The 27,303-nt window shown below is 41.6% G+C and overlaps 1 protein-coding gene across 10 annotated transcripts in view; it reads right to left on the bottom strand.

The window, feature by feature from the left end:
* The window catches only part of CFAP54 (cilia and flagella associated protein 54), a 312,887-nt gene that overhangs the window by 140,637 nt on the left and 144,947 nt on the right, over positions 1-27,303 (bottom strand). For 9 of the 10 annotated variants that reach the window (XR_011566649.1, XR_011566651.1, XR_011566650.1 and 6 more), the window contains 5 exons: positions 26,195-26,303; positions 6,094-6,246; positions 3,780-3,974; positions 1,577-1,664; positions 1,076-1,285 (listed from right to left, as the gene is read on the bottom strand). Coding sequence is in view for 7 of the 10 variants with exons in the window: in XM_070789566.1 (XP_070645667.1) it covers positions 1,076-1,285; positions 1,577-1,664; positions 3,780-3,974; positions 6,094-6,246; positions 26,195-26,303 (755 nt within the window). In the remaining 3 variants the exon portion in view is untranslated. The remainder of the gene's footprint in view (positions 1-1,075; positions 1,286-1,576; positions 1,665-3,779; positions 3,975-6,093; positions 6,247-26,194; positions 26,304-27,303) is intronic. The other variant, XM_070789567.1, reaches the window with a different exon arrangement.

Here is a 27,303-nt window from a genome sequence, read left to right as displayed (position 1 = left end):
AAGAATCTGCCTGCCAACACAGGAGACCCGTGTTCAATCCCTGGATCAGGAAGATCCCCTGGAGAAGGAAATAGCAACCCACTCCAGTAGTCTATGGGGTCGCACAGAGTTGGACACGACTGAAGCAACTTAGCAGCAGCAGCCAGTATTCTTACCTGGAAAATCCCACAGGAAGAGAAGTCTGGCGGGCTACAGTCCATGGCATCTCAATGAGTTGGACACGACTGAGCCACTGACACATAAGCACCCCTGCATACCCAAAATTCCTAAGTTGAAATCCTAACCCCTAGTAACCTCAGAATGTGACTAAGAAATGGGATCTTTAAAGAGGCGATCAGGTTAAAAGGAAGTCATTAGGGTAGGCCATCATCTAATATGAGAGGTGTCCTTACAAGAGGAGATTAGGACACAGACACACACAAAAAGGAAGAACATATGAGAAGAGACTGAGAAGAGAGTTACCTACAAGCAGGGAGAGAGGCCTCAGAAGAAAGCACCCTGGGAACACCTTAATCTCAGATGTCAAGACCCCAAGATTGTGAGATGGTAAATTTCTCACAGATTGATATTCTGTCACTAGTCTGTAGTAGCAAATGAATATGGTATGTCATGTGATTTCTGTCACCATGGTTTACAGATGAGAATAGTTAGGCTCAGAGAGGATGAGTAACTTGCCAGGGGGCGCCCAGAGTTATTAGGAGGCTCTTAAATTAAGAGTAGTTGGCCTGCCTCCACGCTGTTATTCTTGCTCACCTACCAACTGTTATCCACTCAGTCATTCATTCAACAGTTACTGAATGCCATCTCCATGCTGGGCACTTGGAATACACTGGTGAACAAAGCAAAGACCTGAGCCCACGCAGTGCTCACATTCCAGAGGTAGCCCTGGTTACAGGAAAGGAGACAGCCATAAACAAGCAACAGCACAAACAAGTAAAGTGTATAATAAGCCTATAGGATATGAATGGAGCTGCCCAAGAACCCAGTGTGTGTGAGGCACCCTACATGGCCCGGGTGGGTAGCCCATGAAGGAAGGCCCCAGGTCCTACGCAAACGGCTCCAGCGTCATACTCACTGTGCTATCTTTGCTGATATCACCGCTCCCTGCAAACACCCCCAGATGCCGCCTTTGGACAGGAGCTCCTCACTGTAGTCTTTGGAACCTGGAGGTGACCAGCCATCAGTGGCACTGGTGAGTGAGCTGCCAATCTCCTTCCATGTATGGAGCACATCTTCTTTTCTGAAAATTTCATCCAGAGCTTGACTCCAACACTTAAAAGCAGCCCTGAAACAGAAACGGGGCATCAGGCAGCATGAGATCTGTGTTGTTAAATCTATCTTTCAAAAAGGAAAGAAAATGCATTGAATAAACATTTTCATCAAAATGTTAGAGAATGGATCTGTGCCATTTATTGCTCATAACCGTTTCTCTCCGGTAGCATTTGATGACTAAAACACAGCAATGGAATATTATCCAAGAACTAAAATTTATAAAAGATGGTGCTTTTTTTCACAATAGTTAAACATTTTTCAGGTGAACAGAGTTCTCCCTGTTTTACTGACTCCTATAAGCTACCTTTTCTTCTGTGCGAAGATGAGAAGATTTCCAAGTTCATGCAACGCCTGCACATGAAGACTTCTTTGATTGCTGGTTTGAAGAACATCTGTATTTTTAATCAGGTGAAAGAAAAATGTCAGTCCCTGTAAAATATTTCCTTTATATGTGCAAGAATATTTTAAATTGCTTTATACCTTGACTGTGTAGATAAGCAAACTTCAAGTTAATAGACCCTCTAAATGTCACACAATATAGCTATAGAGAACAAATGATGTTCTGTTTGAATGTTAGGGAGTAGGAAAGTGGATCTAAGAGGGAGGAAACAAGATTGGATCTAACAGGTAGGAAACATGAATAAAGTAGATAGCGTAAGAGTGAGGCAGGTCAAGATGGTGAAGGAGGAAAAATCTAGAAAAAGCATACAAGGGAGATCGAACTGGGTATAAAATATAGAAATGTCATATGTGGCCAGAATATGGTTTTGGGGGAAGTTGAAGAAGCCGTAGTGGTAAGATTACTGAGGCATCTGAATGCCAACTGGAAAAATGTGAACACTATTCTACAGCAGATGGGAAGACTTGAATGGTTTGGTTTTGATCAGAGATGTGACAAGAGTGCAGCATATCAGATTCTTCCTTCACCCAAATACAAAAAAGCACATCTTTACTATCACCTGAATTTGTTGTTGCTTTCTGAGGAATGCATGCATTCCAAGATGTGTAGCCAAAAAACCCCATCTAACATGGCACTGGTTCCTAATGAGGGTAGCTCTATTGGCTAGTGGGTATTTTAGAAATGTAAGGGAGGGGGCTGTTATTTGTCACAATGGGGCAACTGCTAGTGTTTCCTCAGTGAGGACCTGGCACTGGGGGGCCCTGCAGTGTACAGAACCTTCCCCTACAGGGAGGAAAAAGATGAGAAACTTGTAGATAATTATCTGAGTCTAACATCTAACTTCATTTTATACATAAAGGGGTATTTTTACATGTTTTCAAAATGCGCAGTTTTCCAGAAATGCAATCCCTGTAATATTTTGGTTTTTGTTCAGAATGCCCTACATTTGCCATTTTAGAAAATCATGGCACCAAAATTAACAATGCTGATAGTACCTGAGTCACCAATATAATACACTTGTATCAGTCTGCATTTGCAGCTGCCATATTCCTATGTATTCTGTATATCTTACATACAATATATGAGCATCTGATTGACTCTCTGTACCTCTGGCGCCTAAGCTCTCGCTGCAACTGTTGTCATTTAGTCACTTAGTCGTATCTGACTCTGCAACCCTATGGACTTTAGCCCACCAGACTTCTCTGTGTAATTCTCCAGGCAAGGATACTGGAGTGGGTTGCCATGTCCTTCTCCAGGGGATCTTCCCAACCCAGGGACTGAACCCACATCTCCTGCATTGGCAGGCAGGTTCTTTATCACTGAGCCACCTGGGAAGCCCATCTAAGCTCTTACATATTAACAAACAGATTCTTTTATTATAAAGTGATTTCATTTAATTTATCCTTCAATTTATATTTAGGACTTCATATTTATTTTTTTAAATAATCTGTATAGGAAGAGTATATTAATACAAATTTTATTTCAGGCACTAAAGGGGGAATATTTTCTGTTGTAAAAAATAGGGACATTGGATCTACAACATGTTGAATTTATACTGCTGAATTTGTAGAAACGCCAAATCAAGTGGAAAGACAAGGAAAACGGAACCAGCTGGGGCAAAGCAAAAGCACATAACAGTGGCCACATCTCAACAAACGGTTCACAGATTCAGTTAAAGTGGGATGAGCGGGAGGGCGCCTAGAATCTCGCAATGGTAACAGCTAGGCTGGAGAGACGATCACAGGAGGCGGGTGGCAGCGGCCCGTCTCCTTACTGCTCTGTTACTGCCTACAAGGGTGTGATGAATAGAGTCTATGTTCAAGCTCTTTCATCCCACTTCTACAGATGATATTTCAGTTACTGTACAGCACAGGTAACTATATTCAATATCTTGTAATAACCTATAATGTAAAATAATCTAAAAAATATATACACGTACAAATAACCAAATCACTTTGCTGTACAGATGAAACTAACACAATATTGTTAATCAACTATATGTCAATAAAAAATATATTAAAAAAGGTATCATTTCAAGACCAAATGCAATCTCAACATTAATGTGGCAGATTATATTGAAAATGAACATGTAATGAATAAACCTTACTAATAGTTTCATAATAAGAAGAAATTACGAGTCCAAGTTGTGAGGAGGGAAGCTTGCTCTTCTCCACTGAGCTGAAAACTCGGAAGTGCTCCTGAGAAAGGTCGGGGGGTGTTGGCATGTGCATCTCTTCTGTCCCCATGGAAAACTCCACCTTCCCAGTAGCAAATTTTAAATTGTTCACTCCTCCTTTGTCTCCTAAATTCATGGGAAAATTTTTAAAAGAAGCTTAAAAATGGAGAAAGAAGGGAAGTTTAAGAGGAGGGGAAAAGTAGGAGAAATAGAAAGGGAGAAGGAAGGGTTTTACATAGAGTTGAGCCTCATTTACAGTTAGAAGGACTCTGTTTCTTTAAACTTTGTGTCTGGAACCATTTCTGAAGAGCCCGGGTGTGTGTCGATGTGCTCTACACTCATGTTACCTCAGAAGGAGTAGTACAGAGGGCAGTTTGCTGGAAAGTGAATGCTGAAATAATGCTTTGCTCCTCCTGGGGATCAGGGGGAGAAGTTGCACAGTTTGAGTTTACTTTTTTAAAAAGAGTTTCCAACATTAAGATGTTAGTGTGCCTCTGGGGCAGAGACCTCTGGGATAGGCGCAATGTACAGGTAGTTCTGACCTAAGGGGAAAGAAATAGGAAAGAATCTGTGTCTGTGTAAGGTCAGAGAACACACAGGGAAAAGAAAGGGAAAAATATTCTTGGGGAAGGAGTTTAAAACCTCAGAGAGAGAGAAGCTAAAATGGATTTAGGTCTACAGCCAAGGACGGGAGATAAACTTCTGAGGGTATTAATACTAGGTGAAATTCAGAATGAAGTGGTATAAACCATCCTTAGGAATTGCATCTGCTTTTTTTCAATTCATGCCCTTAACCACTGTTAATGCACACCATAACCAAAGGAAGTTTAAACATGATATGCTGTGCTTAGTCATTCAGCTGTGTCCCACTTTTTGAGACCCCATGGACTATAAGCCCTCCAGGCTTCTCTGTCCATGGATATTCTCCACGTGAGAATACTGGAGTGGGTTGCCATGCCCTCCTCCAGGGGATCTTCCAAACCCAAGAATTGAACCGAGGTCTCCCGCATTACAGGCAGATTCTTTACCATCTGAGCCACAGGGAAGCTCCAAAACATGATATGGAGGGCTAAGTGTGTCTGTGGACAATACAACCAAAAACTGTGGGCACATATCATAACAAGTGCTTTCTCGGGGGAGAAGGGGAGCAACAATGACACATATATGCATTCATACATGCATACACACATACATTATATATATATACATATATACATACATAGATACATATATTATATACATAAGTAAACTTTTGTCAGTAGTTGTAAAAAAAATTGGTTTAATTTCTAAAAAATCAGTTCAGAGAATATTAGCATCTTAGATGCTAAATTTAAATCTATTATTAATAACTTTAAAATATAATAATTATTTTAAGTTTATTAATATAAATTTATTTTCATTATTCTGATAAATTTGAAAAGTAAGGATTATAAACATAAATTAGGATTTTAGATTACCTAAATGTAGGTAATTTGGGATTTCTTAACCTACATTTGAGTATCCTTTTTCTCCCTGAGGTTAACCACTTGAAGCCCTGCTTTGACTGAGTTTACAAATCAATAGATTTTGAGAAGGGAGAAAACAAGTGTAAAGTAACCAAACATAATGAATATCTTTTTTTTAAGCTAAGATGAAAATCTATGGTATTAATAAGGAATTTTACTGGTGTGTATATTAAAATGCATCTATTTCTTTGACATTGATAAGTAGTGCTTTGGTAAAAGACTGTGTAGTTAATTCTGTATGAATCAATTCATCTACTTATGAAAATAAAACAAGACTATAGCACCGTACTTGCAAAGCAAAGAGTAAGGACACAGAGGTATAGAATCAAACATTAACACTGCTTTTGTATTTACTCCACTCAAGGGAGTATATTCAGAAGGCATAAAAACATGAGGGAGGCAGTGCTTTGGTTGGAATCAAGAGTGGGAAACAGAGGTGTGATCCACTGGACAAGAAGAAAGAGTGAAAGGCAGCTGAAAGCGGGCATGGAAGTGGGGGAAGGAGGAACCTAGTACAGAACATGGTAGACCCACAGGATGATACCCTGTGAAAATAAAGAGACAGGAACACAGAGCAAGTGCAGTCAGCCCTCTGCTTCTGGAGATGCAGAGCCATGGATACTAGGGAGGGGGGAGCTGACTGTAAGGGACATGTGCATCCAAGATTTTGGTATCCACAGGGGGTCCCAGAACCCGTTCCCCACAGGTGCACAGGAACAACGGGAATGACTGTATTTCACCTTGTGTCTGTGCGAGAAATAACGAAAGCAACTTTCTGCTGTGCCGGATTGATCTGTTGTGATATTTGGATTTTTCCAAGGTCTCTCTAAAACATCTCAGAGTGTCTGTCACGTCCACAGGCACACAGAGGAGCTCTTTGGCTCTGCTGTATTCTAAAAGGAAAGGGAAGAGTGACGTTAGGAATGAAATGTTGCAGCAAGCCAAGGAGCCTTTCTAATTCAGAGAATTTCTTGGGTGTAAAAGACTTGCAGTTGATCCTTATTGAGTGAAATTATTATATTTGCTACTTATTTTCTAAAAAGTTCCACACTTCCTTTTTTCCTCCTTTTATAATTAATTGTGCCACCAAGCTGGGATAAGATAAAACTACTTTTCTTGGGGTCACTGGTAGATGGAACCAATGGGCCTTTTTGTCACAAGCATCCTGTAGGTGTATGTTTTATGGCAAGAATAATTTAATCTCATCTTTTGGTAATATTAATCCTAATTAACTGACCATTTAAAGTCTCATACACTTCAACAAGAGCTAACTCTGTCTCATTAGTCAACTTTCTCTTAGAACTGGAATTAGGATCAATTTTTAAGCAATCAAATAAAGGCTTTAAATCTGCAGTAGTCAGTTTTAAATGAGGGCGTATCCAATTAATGTCCCCTAATAATTTTTGGAAATCATTTAAAGTTAGTAAACAATCTCTCCACAGCTTCAAAGGGGCATTATCAGTTTTTAAAACTTTTGGCACACCTAAATATGAGAAGCAAGTAAAGAGGTGTTGCACAACATGTTTATAAGCTTCTCCAGTTAGTTTTGTAAACCAAATCTGGTCTATAGCTTTTTAGATGACAAGTAACCATCTAATCTTTGCTTGAATACGTCCAACAACAGGAAACTCACTACTCTTCAAGGTTTTAAACTCTCCCTCACCTTTTTTTTTTTTTTTTTTTACAGCATTCTCACCCCGCATATCACTTTCTCTAATCCCACCAACTCATTTTTAGTATTATACGTGGGCCAGGAACTAGGCCAGTCTTTCCCAGCAATGTTAAGAGATGTCTGTTCCTGTGTCTAATAGCCCTGACATTTTATTTTCTTGAATTAAAAGATCTTTTAAAGGCCTTGGAGCTGTAATTCCCTGCACCCAAAAAGCTAGATCACTAAATCTAAATGCTCTGTGGCTCTTAGCTTGAGAAGTCAAGGTTTTTCTTGTCTAATAGTAAGGTAAAAGCAAAAACTGTGTTATTCTTTGACCTTTATTAATTTGCACAGTTTTAGTAGGCGGTGAGAACAAAACTTTAATTTCTCAATATAATCAGAATCTACTACACCATGCACCACCGAAATTTTCTTTTTCTTTTTTTTTCTTTCTTCTTTCATTTATTTATTTATTTATTTATTTTAAGAAAGCGAGCTACGCCCTAGCACAAGTCCTACAATGCCCTCAGGTAGGGGGCCAGCCACTCCCGTTGGAATTGGAGTAACCTCGTCAAGGGTTAATATTGTTGCTAAATCCCCTTACCATTGGGCTTTTCTCTTAGCCTGGGTGAGACCCCCCTGAGGGGGTTTTCTCCAAGGAGCAGGCTCTGCATATTGTGCATGCAGTCTGTTTTAAAAGCTCCACTGTTTAAAAAACTTTTTATCTTTTTCAGGCTTAGGCAACACTTTGAGAGGCTTTGGGGGCAAAGTGGGGAACTCTTGGGCCCTGGAAGGCGCAAACGGAGGCGGCGGCTATCGCCCCAAATCAGAAAGTGGTGGATAAGTTTTTTTTAAAAGTTTGTGCAGAGGGGGAGGTAGCTCGCCAGGGCGTCTGGCCACAGTGTCCTGTAAGTCCTCTCCTCTCTCCTCTGCTGATTTTTTCTTCCTTCTTCTCTTTAAATCTTTCTCAAGTTTTCTTTCCCTCACTCTCTTTTTTCCTTCCTCTTCTCTTCTCTTTTACTTTCTATCATTTCCTTCTTGTTTCCCTCTTTCATTCTCCCTTCTTCCTTCTCACTGTCTTCTCTTTCTTTCATTTCTTTCCTTTACCGTCTTTCTCTCTAACTTTTTCTTTCCTCCTCCCTCTCTTTCTCTCTGTATCTCTTTTTCTAACTTCCTTTTTTCCTTTTCCTATCTTGCTGCATTCCCTGATTTCTTCCTCCTCCGTTCCTCTCTCCTTTTCACTCTTTAGTTCTTTTTCTATCTTTAGATCTTTCTCTATTTTCTTTCCTTTTTTCTTTTTCACTTTTTCCTTTTTTCTTTTTCTCTCTTTTTTTGCTTGGGTGAAGCCCCCCTGAGGGGGTTTTTCTGCAAGGAGTAGGCTCTGTATATTGTGTATTTTTTAAAAGCTCCTTTCTTTAAAAATAAAACTTTTTAATCTTTTTCAACCTTAGGCAATGCTCTGGGAGGCTTTGGATGTAAACTGGGGAATTCCTAGGCCCTGAGAGGTGCAAGCGGAGGTGGGGTAGTCGCCTTAAATCAGAAATTGTTGGACAAATTTTTAAAGGTTTGTGCAGAGGGAGAGGGGGCTCGCCAGGGCGCCCGGCCGCAGCGTCCTGTAAGCCCTCTCACTCCTCGGGAGGTAGAGCACAGTGTCCCTCCTTTTTCTTGTCAATGGCAGAAAATATGATCTGCGCAGAAGGTGGAGACCCACTACCATCCACCGCTATAGCCTCTCCCATAGGTCATCCCACAGCCTCATGATGAGGGTCCAGAACATTTTTAATCATATTTATAGGATAAGTGTTCAGTTGTTTTTTTCACCTTCACCCAAGTATCTAAATTAACAGTAGCTTTAACAGTTTCAAGATTACTTGTATAAAGAGTTGCCATTCTTAGTTTCAGTGTTATCCATGTCAGAAAATTAAGTATAGTAAAAGATTTTGCTTTAAGCTATCAAAAGATCAGGCTTTTCTTTGGCCTTTTAACTTCAGAAACCATTTTTTCTCTCTAACTCTAACTCTTTAACACTTTCAACACTTCCCACTCCTACTCGCCCTGTCTATCCTACAGGGGGGTCCGCGGCACCCTGAGTGGGGTCCTATCCGTCCCTAAAATTCAACACTGGGGAAAGGGTTGGGGACCTACCTTCGAATCGTCCCTGTATCGGGCGCCACCTGCCGGGGACCTGCCCCGGCTGATCCAGGGTATTCGAAGCGGGGACGGCGTCGGTGACCTATTTATTTATTTAAATATTTTATCAAAGATATAAAGAGTAATAGGATGAGGATAGCTCAGTAGGAAAATTCAGTGGAGAAAAGAGGCTGAGTAGCTTGGTTTACGCGGGAGACCAATAAAACTTCAAGACAAGAAGTTTGCACCACTTACGTAGGCCGCAGGCGTCCTTCCGTTCTCCCGAAGGAGAGGAGACACTGAGGCCTCCCCGGTCGGATCTTAGAAGCCCAGGCATAATTAGTAAGCATGGTGGGTTCCGCGCTCCAGATGGAGACTCAACCAGAGTGAGAGAGAGCGACATGGGGAGACCAGTATTTCGAGAAACTGATCCCAATTCTTTATTTTCCAGAGTCTGTTTTTATACACTGAGATGTTATACAAAAGTCACGTGGGGACAGCAGTCCTGACTTTTATTAAAGTCAGGTGCTTCACACAAATGTATACAGAGGTCTTAGGGGTGTTACATCATCTTCTGGCCAGGGGGGCCTGCTGACAATTTATGACCCTCTCCTTGTGACAGCGGTCAGTCAGTCAGGACACTTATTTCTCCAGGGCTGATTAGTCTCAAAACAGACGCCACCCAAATAAGGTTACATTCCTACAGGGTGAGGGTGTAGTGGGTTTTAGTTAAGGAAAGAATTTACTTAGCCTAAGGTCTAACGTGATTAATATCAAAGGTTAATTCTATATATTCATTAATGTGTGTAAGGGCAGGGGATATGGAGACTTAGCAACAAACATTGGCTCAACAAATGAAAAACCCTTCACCAATACAATTTCTAATCAGCCCGTTATACTTATACTAATAGTTTTCTAACTTCTCTAAAGAACCCGTTTTTAGAGGGTTTAAAGCATCTTGTGCCTCTCACGGTTGGGAGGCTGTGAGCAATCACATGTGGCCGGACGAGCCTGTCAGGCAGGCTAGAGAACCTTCAGAGGAGTTTGTAGGTTAAAACACTCTTATCATGCCCAGGAATTATTATAAACTGGAGCTCTAAGTTAACTCCTTCTCCAAAAGAGGTGGTGGGGGACAGCCCCCCGTAAAGTCAGAGGTGTAGGTGAGCACAAAGTAGTAAAGTAGGCAGGCTCTGGTTATGGGGGTAGATGCTCGAGGAGTTCCAGGGGGACTCCTGAGGCTCGATCCCGCCTTTGCGTATGTCGAGCCTCCTTCCTCATGACCTTTGTCACGGGCGGAGTACCTCACTCTGGCCCCCAACACTTGGGCCCAAACTAAAGCTGCTAAATTCAAAGCCCCCAGGTCTGCAGCAGGTGTTTCAATGTTCAGATCAATTTTTTTTTCTTGGTTTATTTGACAGTTCTTTTTTTAAAAAAGAAAAAAAAAACTTAGAAAACTTTTGATTCGTATGAAATGCAAATAACTTTAGATCTTGCCAATTTTCCTTATGAAGCCTCCTACTTTTTCCTTTGCTGATCATAAAAGATGAAATAATCTGCTCCTTTTCAGCAGCCTCTTCAAAGCCAAGGTGCCTTGGGAAAGAGACGAAAGGAGGAAACAAAGCTTGGAGATGGGCAACTGCTCTCTTAAGAGAGGAAAAGACAGCTTTCTAACACTGGAGAAGGCAGAGGAAAAGAAGATGAGGCCATAAACATGTAGGGAACTGAAAAGCCATCCTGAAAAGTGGCCAGAAGGGCAGATGTTGGCAGAGCTGCCGTGAGGTCTCTGGAGAGGAAGTGCCAGACCCATGAATTCAGCTGCAGACCAGCTGCATATGCTATGAAGCAGGCACGTGGGAGAGAGGACACACAGGCTTCAGACTGAATGACAAACAAATTTACCCCTTCAACAAATGAACAGGTCAAATACCCCCTGTCAAATCTGAAGTCCTGAGAGTCCAGCAACTTGCTAGGGAACAGGGCTGTAACAGCTTAAGAGACATGACCTTTGTCCTCAAGAAATCCACCCTTTAGCTGAAGCTATGAGGGCATTTTAACACTGGCGAATGAAAATCACACTGACAGAGTGTCTGGGGACACGCCAAAATGATGGAGAGAAAGAAGAGAGATCAGTGCAGGAAGGAAAGGATGAGCAAGAAACAGTTCATGGGGGGAAAGACATGCCAGCTGTGTCTTAGAGAACAGGGAAGACTATCAGGAAGTAAGGGAAGGGGTTTCAGATAGAATGAGAAGAGCTGAAGCTGGGACATCCCTGGAGGTCCACTGGTTAAGACTTGCCCTTCCAATGCAGGGGTTGGGGGTTTGATCCTTGATCAGGGAACTAAGAGTCCACATGCAAAAAAGCCAAAACTTAGAAGGATTATCGAAACAAATTCAATAAGGACTTTAAAAAATGGTCCACATTGAAAAAATCTTAAAAAAAAAAAAATAGCTGAATCTGATTGAGTGTTTATACTATACCAGTAACTATTCTAAATAAACACTGTGATAGTCTTATTGAATTCTAGCAACACTCATTGGAGAAGGCAGTGGCACCCCACTCCAGTACTCTTGCCTGGAGAATCCCAGGGATGGAGGAGCCTGGTAGGCTATAGTCCATGGGGTCACTAAGAGTCAGACACAACTGAGTGACTTCACTTTTACTTTTCACTTCCATGCATTGGAGAAGGAAATGGCAACCCACTCCAGTATTCTTGCCTGGAGAATCCCAGGGATGGGGGAGCCTGGTGGGCTGCCGTCTATGGGTCGCACAGAGTCGGACATGACTGGCGCGACTTAGCAGCAGCAGCAGCAACACTCATAAGAGGTATGTCCCATTATATCCTCTTTTTACAGATGAGAATCAGGCATAGAGAAGTCTCAGCTTCCCTTGGGTCACAGAACCAGCTTGCACAGGAGAGGGTGGAATCAGGATTAAAAGTGGCAATGCAGGGCACAGTGAGATGACACGGCCAGTTCTTTTGAACCAAGAAGGGTTTCCAGAGGCCTAAAGCCCTCACTGCGTATGTGGCCTTCATCCTCTTTAATGGGCAGCCAAGAAAGCGTTTTGAGTAAGACCCCAGCAGAAGGAGATTCATATTTTAGGAAGCGTGAGCCAGCAGTTGTATGCACAGCAGGCTGCAATAGAACGAGGGTGGTGGCTGAGAGGTTATAACGTTACAACACCAACATAGTATGATTTGAACTTGATTAAGATGGTAGCAGTGAGAACAAGGGAGGGACACAGAAAATTCCAATGTTAGAAGTGATTGGAGAATGGTTAATTGGCTACTAGGCGAAGAAAAAAAAAAGGTGTGGAAATTGCCTCTTGTCCACCTTTTAGGGCTGATGACCTTGCTTCCTACCTCACTGGGAATAAACGGAAGGAATCCAAATGGATTTCCTGCAAGCCCCTACCCCTAGACCCACACAGCCCCCAGTTCCCATGCTATCTACACTGCAAGGTCATCACTCCAGCAATTCTCCTCTCTCCTCCCAGTCACCAGTTTTTCCCTCTGCTGAGTCAACATCCCGTTTTGCGTTTTTTTCTATTTTTAAAAATCATCAAAAATTTTGTGTTCACTGCAGCATTAGTTACAGTAGCCAAGATATGGAACAACTTAAGGGTCCATCAACAAATGAATGGATAGAGAGAATGTGGTATTTACCCAGTGGAATATTATTCAGAGCCATAAAAGAGAAGGAAACCCTATCATTTGTGACAACTTGGATGAGCCCTGATCAGACAGAGAAAGGCAAACAGTGAATGATCTCACGTACATTTGGAATCTAAAAAACTCAAACTCAAACAAACAGAGAAGAGACTGGTGGTTGCCAGAGGCAGAGTTGTGGGGTGATGGGCAAAAATGGGTGAAGGTGACCCAAGGTATAAATGTCAATTAAAAGACAAATAAGTTCTGAAACTGTAAAGAATAGCACAGAGACTATATTTAAATTTCTAAAAAAAAAAATTTTAACCCTTTCTCTTGACCCTTCTTTCCCCTCAAGCCACCATCCTATCTCTCTGCTCCATTTTATAATTAAACTCCTCAAAAAGTTCTATTTTCATTGTTCCCCATTCTCTCTTGCTGCTGCTGCTAAGTCGCTTCAGTCGTGTCCGACTCTGTGCGACCCCATAGACAGCAGCTCACCAGGCTCCCCTGTCCCTGGGATTCTCTAGGCAAGACCGCTGGAGTGGGTTGCCATTTCCTTCTCCAATTCTGTCTTAAAACTGCTTAAATCACACTTTTCCCCCATTATTTCACCCGAAGGATCGTCACTAGAATAAATCTAGTGTTCGATTTTTAGGCTTTATCTCACATAAATTTTCAACAGCATTTGACCCAGTTGCTAACTCCTTCCTCGTAATACTTTCTTCACTTGGCTTACAGGTCCTTTACCAACCTACTGACCCCTCCTTCTTAGCCCTCTTTGCTAATTCATCCTTGTCAACCCAAATTCTTAATATTTGAAAATCCCAAGGCTCAACCCTTAGACTGCCTCTCTTTTCTTCTTAACTAACATTTGAGACAGGCTGGAACCTGGGACCCTTTACTGGAATACTTGCATCTGGACAAACGTCTCCTCCAGCAATAGAATACAAAGAAACTTCCAGTACTCTTGCCTGGAAAATCCCATGGATGGAGGAGCCTGGTGGGCTGCAGTCCATGGGGTCGCTAAGAGTCAGACACGACTGAGCGTCTTCACTTTCACTTTTCACTTTCATGCATTGAAGAAGGAAATGGCAACCCACTCCAGTGTTCTTGCTTGGAGAATCCCAGGGACAGGGGAGCCTGGTGGCTGCCGTCTATGGGGTCACACAGAGTCGGACACAACTGAAGTGACTTAGCATAGCATAGCATAGCATAAGCGACTAAAAACAACTGTGTGCATGCACAGTTGAGGCAAATCATGAACAATAAGATACACAAAGGCCAAAACCCATCTGCCATCTCTGGGGCCTGGAGCAAAAGCAGGGTACTGCACACAGCACCACCAGGGCACGGGGAGACCAACCTCAGTGACTCCCCTGCCAACACACTGACCTGCTCTCACACCCAATTTAAGAAACTAGCCCCCCTGTCAGTTGGAGATTGAGGAAGGGAATCTATTACTTCTTCTCATTCCTTTGTGCTGTAGCCTAAGTCCCAATGAAGCCTTGCCTGAATTCCTCATCCTCTCTCTTATCAATGTCTATTGATTAACGAGTTCAAGAACCCAGTTCAGTAACACATTCACCCCCTTGATGATCTCATCTAGTCTCATGGGTCTAAGTATCTACATGCTATCTCTGGCCCCATCTCTCTTGAAGTCCAGGCTCATTTATCCACTGGTCTCCTCTGCTGGGCATTTAATGAACATCTCACACTTAGCATGTTCCCAACTGATTTCCTAATCTTTCCTCCCTAAACCTACTCCTTTCATAGTCTTTCCTCATCTTATTAAAGGGTGGTTCTATTTTTCCAGTTGCTCAGGCCACAAGCTGGCATCATCCTTGACTTGTTATCTCATCTCAAGCCCCAAGTCAAATTCACAACAAATCCTGGAGGCTCCCCATTCAGAAAATGTCTGGAGTGCCACCATCTCTCCCCAGATCTACTCACCACTTCCATTCCACTGTGTTCCAAGACCCGACATCTCTTTCTGAATCACTGTGACCACCCCGAAGCAGTCTCATTTCTACCCTTGCCAGTCTCAACAAAAAAACCAGAGGACCCCCTTTAAAATACAAGTTATCCCTTTTAAAATATAAACTATCTCATGTCACGCCCCTGTCCAAGACTCCCCCATCACCTAGAGAGAGAACAGTGTCCTTGGAGTGACCTCTGAGGCCCACCAAGAAGAGGTTCCCTGTGACCTTACTATTCTCCCCCTTACTCCCTCCCACATTGGCATGCTTCCACCCAAGGGTCTTGGCACCAGTGGTTCACTTTGTCCTAGAACATTCTTCCCTGAGATATCCCCAGGTTTGATTCCTCAACTCCTTAAGCTTATGACTTCACTGTTAACTCCTCACTGAGGCCTTCTTTGATCACTCTCTTTAACATTGTCACAACTTCTCTTTTCTTCTCAGCACCCATTAGCTTCTGACCTACTATGGGTTTTACTTATTTATTGATTGTCTCTGACCACTAAAATGCAAGTTCTGTGAGAGCAGAGATTTTTGCCCATTTTGTCCACTGAATTCACCCCTGGCCTACAACTGTACCTATTACAAGGTATGTGCTCAATAAACATTCATTACGTGAATGAATGACAACAGTTTTCAAAGCTAAATGCTTGGGACAAACTTTATTAATAATCACTTCCATAGGCATTAATCTCAATTTATTGTCACAGTATTTTACAACTAGTAGAGATAAATATCACTCATACTTTACAAAGGACGAAAAGTGAATTTGAGGGACAGTCACTTGTCTTAACTGGAGAAGGAAAAGGCAACCCAACTTCAGTATTCTTGCTTGGGAAATCCCATGGACAGAGGAGCCTAGTGGGCTACAGTCCATGGGGTCACAAAGAGTCAAACATGACAGCAATTAAAAAACAACAACAACACTTGTTCTAAGCCCTTACAAGATGAGAGAGAACCAGTGTTTTAGTCTGACGCCTTTCCCAAATAGTTTCCCAAAGGGTGTCAGATTTGGGGAACAGGCAATGATCCTAATTTAAGGTGTGCTCCTGTGGGCATAGAGACACTTTGAGAATAATACAGATTAAGCCTGGGGTCCTTGTAAGCCCAGTGAGGTCTTGGTGAAATTAATAACATGGGGTCACATTCAATGACCGTGGAGACACATCTTTCATTACACCTTGATGTCTCGAAACCCTGGAAGCTCTGGTCAAACCAGGAACATGGCTATGTTGAGAGGTGCATCTGTGCCCCCAGCAAGTTCACTCATGACTCACTTCATGACACACTTCCCTGTCATACATTTAAGAGGATCAAATAATGAGGCACAGGTCACACTCTTCTCCTGCCAACTTCGCTCTCCTGTCCCCCTACCTTGTCTCCACCACCCCTCTCTCCTCTAAGCATGCACAGTCCTGCGTGAGTCCTGACAAGGCATGCCCTCACCCCTCCCACCCCAACCCTTACGCACAGCACCCTGAAGATCATAGGTTTCTGCTCCGTTTCTCCACTTTTCCTGCCAGAATTCAAGAGCTTGGCTTTCATTTTTCTTCCGTAGAGAGTGAGATGAGGGAAAGAAGTTCAGCAAAGCAAAGGAAAGGGTGGAAACTGGAAGCCCTCACATATTAATATTTTCAGACAGTAACTTTCTCAGGAGGCCTTCATTTGCAAGATCTGTTAAAACTGGGATGGTAAGATTTACCTCCAAGAGTTATTAGACTACGTTTTAACCCATTTGTGACAGGTCCAGCACAGTATTGGTCATGGAGGAAGCATTTAATAAATAGCTCACATTATATTTTAAAAATGTCCACTGAGAACGTACCAGTACTAGGTGCCATGCCAGGCACTGAGCAGGTACAAATGAACAAAATAGACACGCTCCTTGCTCTCCCAGAGCTTACGTTCTAGAATAAAAGTCACAAAGGCATGCCAGTGATTACAGATTATAAGAGGGAAAAGAGGAGATGTTTGCCATCTTTAAAACATGGGCTCTGAATAAAATCATCCTGCTACTTTTTAGCAAATATATGCTTATAAATAATTTCTTTTTGTTGTTTTCCTAAATTATATTTTACCTTACTTTTTTCTCTTCTTTCAAGCCCTAGTATACCCTTTTTTCTTATTGTCTAATTAGGCTTCTGTTGGTGTTTTGGTGGTTGTCTACAGGAGATAAATGATGCAAAGCAATAAGGAAATATCATTAGCTTGCAGGCCTTATTCTGCCATCTCTGTCTCAAGGGGTCCCTCTCTGAGAACTTCTATGGATAATTCAGAAGCTATTTTAAAGGCACTAATAGCCTCAACAGTTTGAAATAGGTAAAAATAAGGAAGAGGAGAGAAAAGACTAGATTTACTATGTCTCTCGTGTACCAGTGTAGACATTAAAATTGAAATGCCAATGACTCCAGAGAGATGGTCTCAATAAGGAAGAATCCCAGTGAGTGATATAAACTTTGGGCCACTTTCTACACCTTCGGTGACATCAATCCAAATGCCCAGAGGCCCTAATAAAACACACCAGCCAAAGGGTTCAAAATTCCAACACACGTGATGGCTGAACTATCCTGTTAGAGAACTTAGATGCCAGTAAAGTCAAACCTGAAGAAAGAGATCCCAGACAGAAAGCAAAAACAGCTACAATAAAAGGCATATCCATAGAGTTATCACCCCTTTGAAGCTTAACAAGCAGGTGGGTTACTCATCCATACAAAAAATCATCTATAAAGTAAGGTATTCTCACTCCTCCAAATCCTACAGAGACTGTACCAAATTACATATGCATTATTAAATAGCTAGAGGGAGAATAGAATGCTGTTAAATAATGAGAATACCAAATGTTCCTAGGCACCGGAGCGTTACAGTATCTGTTCTGAAGAATTAAACATATCAAGCATTACCTCCAAATGCTATTATGCCAAAAGAAAATCTATGATGTTCTAAAGCAGCGATCTGGGGTGGAAACCATCAGGAGTATACTTGTTCTTTTTTTAAAACTCTTTTAAGAATTTCAAACATGTCATGGTGATATAAGGACCATCATGCTTATAAACACATTAATGATCTGAATTTAGTACACTAAAAAAAAATTCAGCATCCTAAAAATTTGCCTAATAAGCCCAAAAGCGCAGCCCAAATTATGCTCCTAGACACAGAGGTCCTAGAGTTTCATAAGGAGGTATCAGGTGGATGCCAAGATTTTAATGATAATGGTTCAGTGTAAAACCTGTAGTAGTTATGCAGGATCATCTTAAAATTGTGCAACTATCATAACAAGTAACAATAAAATATCTGTTTCCCCATGACTACTGATATATAGCAAATTTTTTCTTGAATGCTGTAAGTTAAGAAGAGAATCTAACCTGAAAAGGGACAAAGGACAGACAGACCTGATAGCTCAGTGGAGCCCTGTGAGCAATCAGACCGACCAGAGTTTGAACCATGATTCCAGCACTCACTTGTAACATTTAATTATCTAATGTGTAATGTAAGTATAATAATATCTACCTCCTACAATTGTTGAAGAGTTAGTCGCTCAGTTATGTCTGACTCTTTGCAATCCCATGGACTGTATGTAGCCCGCAAGGCTCCTTTGTGCGTGGAAATCTCCAGGCAAGAATACTGGAGTGGGTAGCCATTCCCTTCTTTAGAGGATCTTCCTGACCCAGGGATTGAACTCAGATCTCCTGCACTGCAGGCAGATTCTTTAACCATCTGAGCCACCAGAAGATAATAAAGTACTGGCTCAATCAATTATTACTGCCATTACAATATTTTTTAGATCTTATCTATTTGAATACTCCTACTCTGTCCATGGGCTTCCTAAGTGACTCAGCAGTAGACTCCACCTGCCAATGCAGGAAATTCAGGTTCAATCCCTGGGTTGGAAAGATCCTCTGAAGAAGGAAATGGCAACCTGCTCCAGTATTCTTGCCTGGAGAATTCCATGGACAGAGGAGCATGGAGGGGTACAGTCCATGGGGTCACTAAAGAATCAGACATGACTTAGAGACTAAACAACAACAACAACTCTGTTCATTGCTCAAACTAGCTCTACCTCCACCACCATTGAGAACCATCTCAAAGGATCACTGAAGCCTGATGACCCCATCTTTCTTTCTGCCCTACCACCCACCCTCTTGCCTTTCCAAATATAACCTAACAACAGACTGGCAACGTGCTTTCCTGACACATTGCAGCCATTGTCATTAAGCACCTACTGGTCACATGGGTCTAGAGTTTTCCTACATATGCTTTTCCTAGATCTTAGATGTTAGTCACCATTTTGGTAACAAGCATTTTCTTTTTTTGTTGTTGTTGGAGTATATTTGATTTACAATGTTGTGTTAGTTTCTACTATATAGCAAAGTGAATCAGCCATGCATATACATATATCCACTCTTTTGAAGATTCTTTTCTCATATAGTTCATTACAAAGAACTCAGTTCAGGTCAGTTCAGTCCCTCAGTTGTGTCCGACTCTTTGTGACCCCATGAATCACAGCACGCCAGGCCTCCCTGTCCATCACCAACTCCCGGAGTTCACTCAAACTCACATCCATCGAGTCGGTGATGCCATCCATCCATCTCATTCTCTGTCATCCCCTTTTCCTCCTGCCCAGCATCAGAGTCTTTTCCAATGAGTCAACTCTTCACATGAGATGGCCAAAGTACTGGAGTTTCAGCTTTAGCATCATTCCTTCCAAAGAATACCCAGGGCTGATCACCTTTAGAATGGACTGGTTGGATCTCCTTGCAGTCCAAGGGACTCTCAAGAGTCTTCTCCAACACCACAGTTCAAAACCATCAATTCTTCAGCGCTCAGCTTTCTTCACAGTCCAACTCTCGCATCCATACATGACCACTGGAAAAACCATAGCCTTGACTAGACGGACCTTTGTTGGCAAAGTAATGTCTTTACTTTTCAATATGCTATTTAGGTTGGTCATAACTTTTCTTCCAAGAAGTAAGCGTCTTTTAATTTCATGGCTGCAGTCACCATCTGCAGTGATTTTGGAGCCCAAAAAATAAAGTCAGCCACTGTTTCCACTGTTTCCCCATCCATTTCCCATGAAGTGATGGGACCAGATGCCATGATCTTCATTTTCTGAATGTTGAGCTTTAAGTCAACTTTTTCACTCTCCTCTTTCACTTTCATCAAGAGGCTTTTTAGTTCCTCTTCACTTTCTGCCATAAGGGTGGTCTGCAGGTCCTTAATAGTTATCTACTTTATGTATGCTGCTGCTGCTAAGTCACTTCAGTCGTGTCTGACTCTGTGCGACCCCACAGACGGCAGCCAACCAGGCTCCCCCATCCCTGGGATTCTCCAGGCAAGAACACTGGAGTGGGTTGCCATTTCCTTCTCCAATGCATGAAAGTGAAAAGTGAAAATGAAGTTGCTCAGTTGTGTCCAACTCTTAGCGACCCCATGACTGCAGCCCACCAGGCTCCTCTGCCCTTGGATTTTCCAGGCAAGAGTACTGGAGTGGGGTGCCATTGCCTTCTCCAACTTTATGTATAATAGTGTGTATATGTTAGTCCCAATCTCCCAATTCACTCCTCCCTTCCCCACACCATACCCCCCACTCCCCCACCCCCTGTAACCAGAAGATTGATAACAAGCATTTTTGACAAATTTTCTCACATTTGTTGCCAGTTCTTTTTAGGATGGAGGGGACAGTATAAATCACATTCTGAGTTACAGATCCCAAGTTGGAGGATCTCCAGAGGTTTGACAGACAAGATGAAGAAAAGGACAACACACCCAGGAAGAAACATGCTCTTTGGAACTATTCACACATGACTGATGAGGGGAAGCTGGTCCTCCTGCTGTTCACTGAATATGAGGAAATAATTTATCATTGGCAGTAAAACCTACAAGTTCATGGTCACCAATGCTACTCAACTGGATCGTCTACACTGCTCTGCAGCTCTCCTATCTTCCTTTCTCCTATTTTCCAGTCCACCACCTCACATCTCTCCTGGAATCTCAACCTTGGCTGTGCTCTCAACTCCTTGCTTCATTAAGAACATCTCTAGTGCCCAGTAAAGATGCCTTCAAATTCTACCACTAACATCTACAAATTTTCCTGCATTTGAACCTGTTCTCTCCTTCCTTTCTTATCTAGCATCAGGGGTGTCCCAACATCCTAAGTCCCATATATCCCATTTTCTGCCTTGTTTATCCTCAAGCTCCTTGCCTGATCAAATATCTTTATCTCTTGGCTCTCCCTCTCTCCCGGATCTTTCTATTTAATATAGAAATATTCTCCTTCTCTTCTACTAAAACAACCACACAAATAAAACAAAGCCTCCCTGGGTTCCACTTTCCCTTCTGGCCGCTCCTGCTTTTTTCTTGTCACTTCTAAGCTTCATCAAAGGCAATTCTCATTCAGTGACTCTGTGCAGGCACAGCTTACCACTACCACACCCACCACTCAAAACACTGCCATTACCCTCCCAACCATTTCTTTGAAACTACTATTGTTAAAGTCATTCATTCAGCAAGTGGACACTGAGTTCCTACGATGTGTCAGGTACTGATGAAGGCATGTAGATTCCATCGATGAACAAACCAATTGTCCTTGACCTCACAGACCCTACCTTTTACCAGCAGAGACAGACTAGTAATCAATAAATATAAGTTTTAAAAAACTGAGTTATAGAATGTGATAAGTGGCTATAAGTGCTTCAGGGGGGAAAAAAGAAAACATTTATTAGGGTAAGGGGAATTGGAAGGAAGGAAGCAGGATGCAGTTTCAAATAGAATGGTCAGGGTAAGCCTCACTGAAAAGATGAGATGCACACAAAGATTTTAAGGAAGTGAGGGGTTTATCAGAGAGCCACCTGGATGGGGGAAGAGCACTTCAGGAAGGAGAAACAGCTACAGCAAGACCCTAAGGTGAGGGTGTCATAGCAGAAAGGCCAGGGACAGTGACCTCCCAAACACAATGGACAGAATCCCTCATCTTAGTTGACCTCTCTCTGACTGTTGACTCATACGCTCTCTGTCTCTCCTCGGCCTCATTTGTAACACTCTCAGCTCCCGTACCTCCCACCTCTTAAGCCACATCCCAATTTCTTTCAGATATGAGCTCTGCCTCTGTTTTTTCCATCACAGTCACTAGGGCTTTTCACATAGTCCATCTTTATCCTTGGGGTACAGAGTACAATCACACTACCCTCCCCTTTTGAAGTTAGATGTGGCCACATGACTTTAGCCAATAAAATTGCAGAAAATGTGTCACCTTAAAGTATCAGCTTGAAGAGCCATCATCTGACTTATATATAAACTATGAATATAAAATTATAAAATATGAAAAATATACAAAATATTATTTTTCCTGGTTAAAAAATGGAGACAACAGCAAACCTACCTCATCAGGCAGTTGTAAGCTAATACTCACAAAACATTTATCAGAGTGCCTGATGTCCAATGAATTTTAATGGGGTTGTTATAATAAAACAATCCACATAAAGCCCTTAGCACAAAGTGTATGGTATATGTGTGTGGTCTCACTTCAAAGTCTTAACCATTTACTATATGCCTCCAGTTATAGCTACCCTAGAGGATAACACTAGTGTTCTGTCTCCTGCCTCTAAAACCATCATGGAAGCCTGTGTCGAGAGGGACATTCCATCAATCCATGATGAGCTGCTCAACCTCACTGAACACAAGCATGAGCAAAAAACAGACTTTTCCTTGTCTTATGGCAATGAGATTCAGGGATTGTTCATAACTGCTATGTACCCCAGCCCTTTCTGACTGACACAGATTCCAAAGTGATGGCATCCTCAGGACCATATTCTTAAGAACACCCTCTGGGTGACCTTGTTCAAGCCTCTGATTTCAACCAATACCAATGCACTGGTGGTGAAAATACAAACCTGCTGAGTGCCTCACTGATGTATCATCAGTTCAGTTCAGTCATTCAGTTGTGTCCAACTCTTTGTGATCCCATGGACGGCAGCACACCAGGTCTCCCTGTCCAAAACCAACTCCCAGAGTTCACTCAAATTGAGTCGGCGATGTCATCCAACCATCTCATCCTCTGTCATCCTTTTCTCCTCCAGCCTTCAATCTTCCTCAGCATCAGCGTCTTTTCAAATGACTCAGTTCTTTGCATCAGGTGACCAAAGTATTGGAGTTTCAGCTTCAGCATCAGTCCTTCCAATGAACATTCAGAACCAATATCCTTTAGGATGGACTGGTTGGATCTCCTTGCTGTCCAAGGGGCTCTTGAGAGTCTTCTCCAAAACCACAGTTCAAATGCATCAATTCTTTGCTGCTCAACTTTCTTTATTGTCCAACTCTCACATCCATACATGACTACTGGAAAAACCATAGCTTTGACTAGATGGACCTTTGTCAATAAAGTAATGTCTGCTTTTTAATATGCTGTCTTAGGCTGGTCATAACTTTTCTTCCAAGGAGCAAGCGTCTTTTAATTTCATGGCTACAGTCACCATCTGTACTGATTTTGGAGCCCCCTCCCCCCAAAAAAATACAGTCTCTCACTGTTTTTGCTATTTCCCCATCTATTTGCCATGAAGTGTTGGGACCAAATGCCATGATCTTAGTTTTCTGAATATTGAGCTTTAAGCCAACTTTTTCACTCTCCACTTTCACTTTTATCAAGAGGCTCTTTAGTTTTTCTTCCCTTTCTGCCATAAGGGTGGTGTCATCTGCATATCTGAGGTTATTGATATTTCTCCCAGCAGTCTTGATTCCAGCTTGTGCTTGATCCAGTCCAGCATATAAGTTAAATAAGCAGGGTGACAATATACAGCCTTGACGTACTTCTCTCCCGATTTGGAACCAGTCTGTTGTTCCATGTCCAGTTCTAACTACTGCTTCTTGACCTGCATACAGATTTCTCAGGAGGCAGGTCAGGTGGTCTGGTATTCCCATCTCTTTCAGAATTTTCCACAGTTTATTGTGATCCACACAGTCAAAGGCTTTGGCATAGTCAATAAAGCAGAAGTAGATGTTTTTCTGGAACTCTCTTGCTTTTTCCATGATCCAGTGGATGTTGGCAATTTGATCTCTGGTTCCTCTGCCTTTTCTAAAACCAGCTTGAACATCTGGAAGTTCACGGTTCACGTATTGCTGAAGCCTGGCTTGGAGAATTTTGAGCATTACTTTACTAGCATGTGAGATGAGTGCAATTGTGCGGTAGTTTGAGTATTCTTTGGCATTGCCTTTCTTTGGGATTGGAATGAAAACTGACCTTTTCCAGTCCTGTGGCCACTGCTGAGTTTTCCAAATTTGCTGGCATATTGAGTGCAGCACTTTTACAGCATCATCTTTCAGGATTTGAAATAGCTCAACTGGAATTCCATCACCTCCACTAGCTTTGTTTGTAGTGGTGCTTCCTAAGGCCCACTTGACTTCACATTCCAGGATGTCTGGCTCTAGGGGAGTGATTACACCATCATGATTATCTAGGTCATGAATATCTTTTTTGTATAGTTTTTCTGTGTGTTCTTGCCACTTCTTCTTAACATCTTTTGCTTCTGTTAGGTCCATACCATTTCTGTCCTTAATTGTGCCCGTCTTTGCATGAAATGTTCCCTTGGTATCTCTAATTTTCTTGAAGAAATCTCTAGTCTTTCCCATTCTATTGTTTTCCTCTATTTCTTTGCACTGATCACTGACTGACTGGATGATTCTACTCAGCTATTATTTAGACACCTCAAACTCAGTAATAGCAAAGAGATGTTTTCCTCTAACCTGCCCCCCACTTCAGTACTTTTTAATAGAGTGAAGATACCACAACCACTTAGCCACCTAAGCCAGAAACCAAAGCAACTTGAACTCCTCCCTTCCTCATGCATCCCCCTCACCTAACAAGCATTCAACTGCCCACCCCGCTGTTCTCACTAAGTCCAGGACCTCATCATGTCTGTAAACCCATAAGCAGGTAGCAGCAGCTCTCCTGCCGCCATGTGGTCTCCTTCCAACCCATTCCCCACGCTGCTGAAGTGTCTTTCAAGAACACAAATATGATCATTTCATTTTCCTTCTTTAAACCCTTCTAACTAGCTCCCTTCAGCTCTCTAGATGAATCTGAGCCTCTTTACCCTACCTTCTAAGACCCCTTATTATCCAATCCCTGCCGACCTTTCTACTCTCAACTTTTGCTTTTTACTTTTATGATAACCCCACTAAATTACATAGAGTCTCTCAAAAATGACACTACCATTAACTATTATTGTTTATAGCAGCGGCAGGAGTCACAACAGTATAGATCTTACCACTCTACACTACCATCTCTGGCTTATTTATCGGTCTCTTTCAATGGGCTGTAAATCATATAACAAATCTTTAGTCCCATTCATCTTTGTATTCTCAGGACCTCAGTTAGTCATTCAGTTCAGTCGCTCAGTTGTGTCCGACTCTTTGTGACCTCATGGACTGCAGCAAGCCAGGCTTACCTGTCCATCACCAACTCCTGGAGCTTGCTCAAACTCATGTCCATCAAGTTGGTAATGCCATTCAACCATCTCATCCTCTGTCATCCCCTTCTCCTCCTGCCTTCAATCTTTCCAAGTTTCTCAGGACCTAGTATAGCACTTAACACATGGTAGATACTCAAGAAATATTTGCTGAATGACTGAATGGCTGCCTGACTTAAGAAATGAATGAATGAATGAATGCATAAATACATACATACACACATACATACCTAAAATCAATAGATAAATAAGTGAAGGAATCCAAACACATCAAGGCTTCCCAGATCATGCTAGTGGTAAAGAACCCACCTGTCAATCCAGGAAATATCAAAGGGAAGACTTGCATTTCTTTCCTCTACCCAAAACAGAGACAGGAAAAACACCACTGAGAGAGGCATTACTTCCATTTTCATCCCTTCCCATCATCTCATTCGTATAAGTCACATTGCCAACACACTCCAAGAGGCCTCACCAGCTAAAAGCAAAGGAGTCATAATGTTTCAGAATCTTCTGTTGTACTCTTGTTTAAAAACCAACAAGTTAACCTTGGTAACACCAGTAGAAAAATAATCCATACTGATTATGGAAATGGAAGTTATTATGAGGATCACGATAGAACCAAGAAAATAGCAAAAGATCAGTTTAAAGAGTTCCCAAATGAGATTAAAAATAGAGAAAAACTTGTGAAACAGTCTTTTCTCATATTTAATTTTTCCCATCAATTTCCTTTCTCCCTCTTCTCTCATATCCCTTTTTTAACTTACAGATTAAACTAATAAAAGACATGAGTTTTAATTCCCCTTAAGTGACATTTATAGCAATATAAGATGGTAAATATCAAGTGGATTATTTTCAGTCAAATCTGCAAAAGAGCTTTTGCGAACACTTTAATTATGGGAGACTGGACATGCAGAACACAACAGCAAATCTTGTTTTAAAGAAGAGAGAAAGAGCTTCAAGCTAAGATTGGTTCCAACCTGAATAGATAAGCTTTCTAAGGACATCTGCTCGCTGTCCTATAGCTGTCCCTTTATTGGTTGGAGGATTAATCTTGAGCTGTATTCCAATGAAATTTCGGCAGGTTATCTTTAAAAAGATAGGAGAAAACAAATATCACTTAGGTATTTAGAGCCAAAATTTTTGCTTACTTGAAATGTTCATCTTATTTTTCATTAGCCAAAAAGAAGAGATACAAAAAGATGTTACAAATAAAAGTTCCAGAGTAACATTCAATCATGAGAACTTTTGAGGGAAAAAAAAGTGGCTACATAATTTTTCATATTTCTTATGTATACCACAGCTGGAAAAGCATTAGGCAAATTATGTAGAGCAATTAGAATAATTTCTCTGATGTTCTATAAATTCACTAGTCTAAATATATCTCCCATTATGTAAGTTGAAACATATTTAAAATAGAGGCTGCTTTTTCAATGGCAGATTTCCCCTCTACTCATAATTAACACTATTTAAACTTCCCTGGTGGAGTTTTTCAGAACTAACGTCCTCTGTAGTATTTTTTAACAGATAATGAGTCCTAAAATGAAAAAGACCATTTTTAGACATAAGGTAATTCTTTTAAAAGGTCCAAGATCCTCTTCTCTCCATTTCTCCACCCCACCTCCCACACCCCTGCTCAAAATACAACCATCCTTGAACCCCAGTCTGACGTAGATGATGCTTCTTTATTATCGTCCCTTGTAGTTACCTCTATAATGAGATGCAAGGACAGTCTAAGAAAATGCAAATTCCTTCCCCCAGCCTATTAAGATCTTACTTGACCTAGTCCTTCCCACCTCTCCAGCTTCATTTAAAAAATCTTTATTGAACACCTATTATGTGCCAGGCACTACTCTAAGCTCACAGATGATATAGCAGAAAACAAAATAAGCAAAAATTCCTCTTCTTGTGGTACTTATTGTCGTGGAAATAGACAATAAACAAAATATATAGAGTACATGATAAAGTAGACTAAGAGTTATAAATGCTATAGAGAAAAACAGACAAACAGACACGTACATTTAAACAAGGCAGTGAGGAAAAAGTCTTCACAGAGAATGTGATGTTCAGTCAAGACTGGAAAAGGTGT

This window comes from Bos indicus, chromosome 5, assembly GCF_029378745.1.
Source record: "Bos indicus isolate NIAB-ARS_2022 breed Sahiwal x Tharparkar chromosome 5, NIAB-ARS_B.indTharparkar_mat_pri_1.0, whole genome shotgun sequence".
Taxonomy (NCBI): domain Eukaryota; kingdom Metazoa; phylum Chordata; class Mammalia; order Artiodactyla; family Bovidae; genus Bos; species Bos indicus.
Note: the sequence above shows the minus strand (reverse complement) of the source record. Positions and strands in the feature narration are given on the sequence as shown.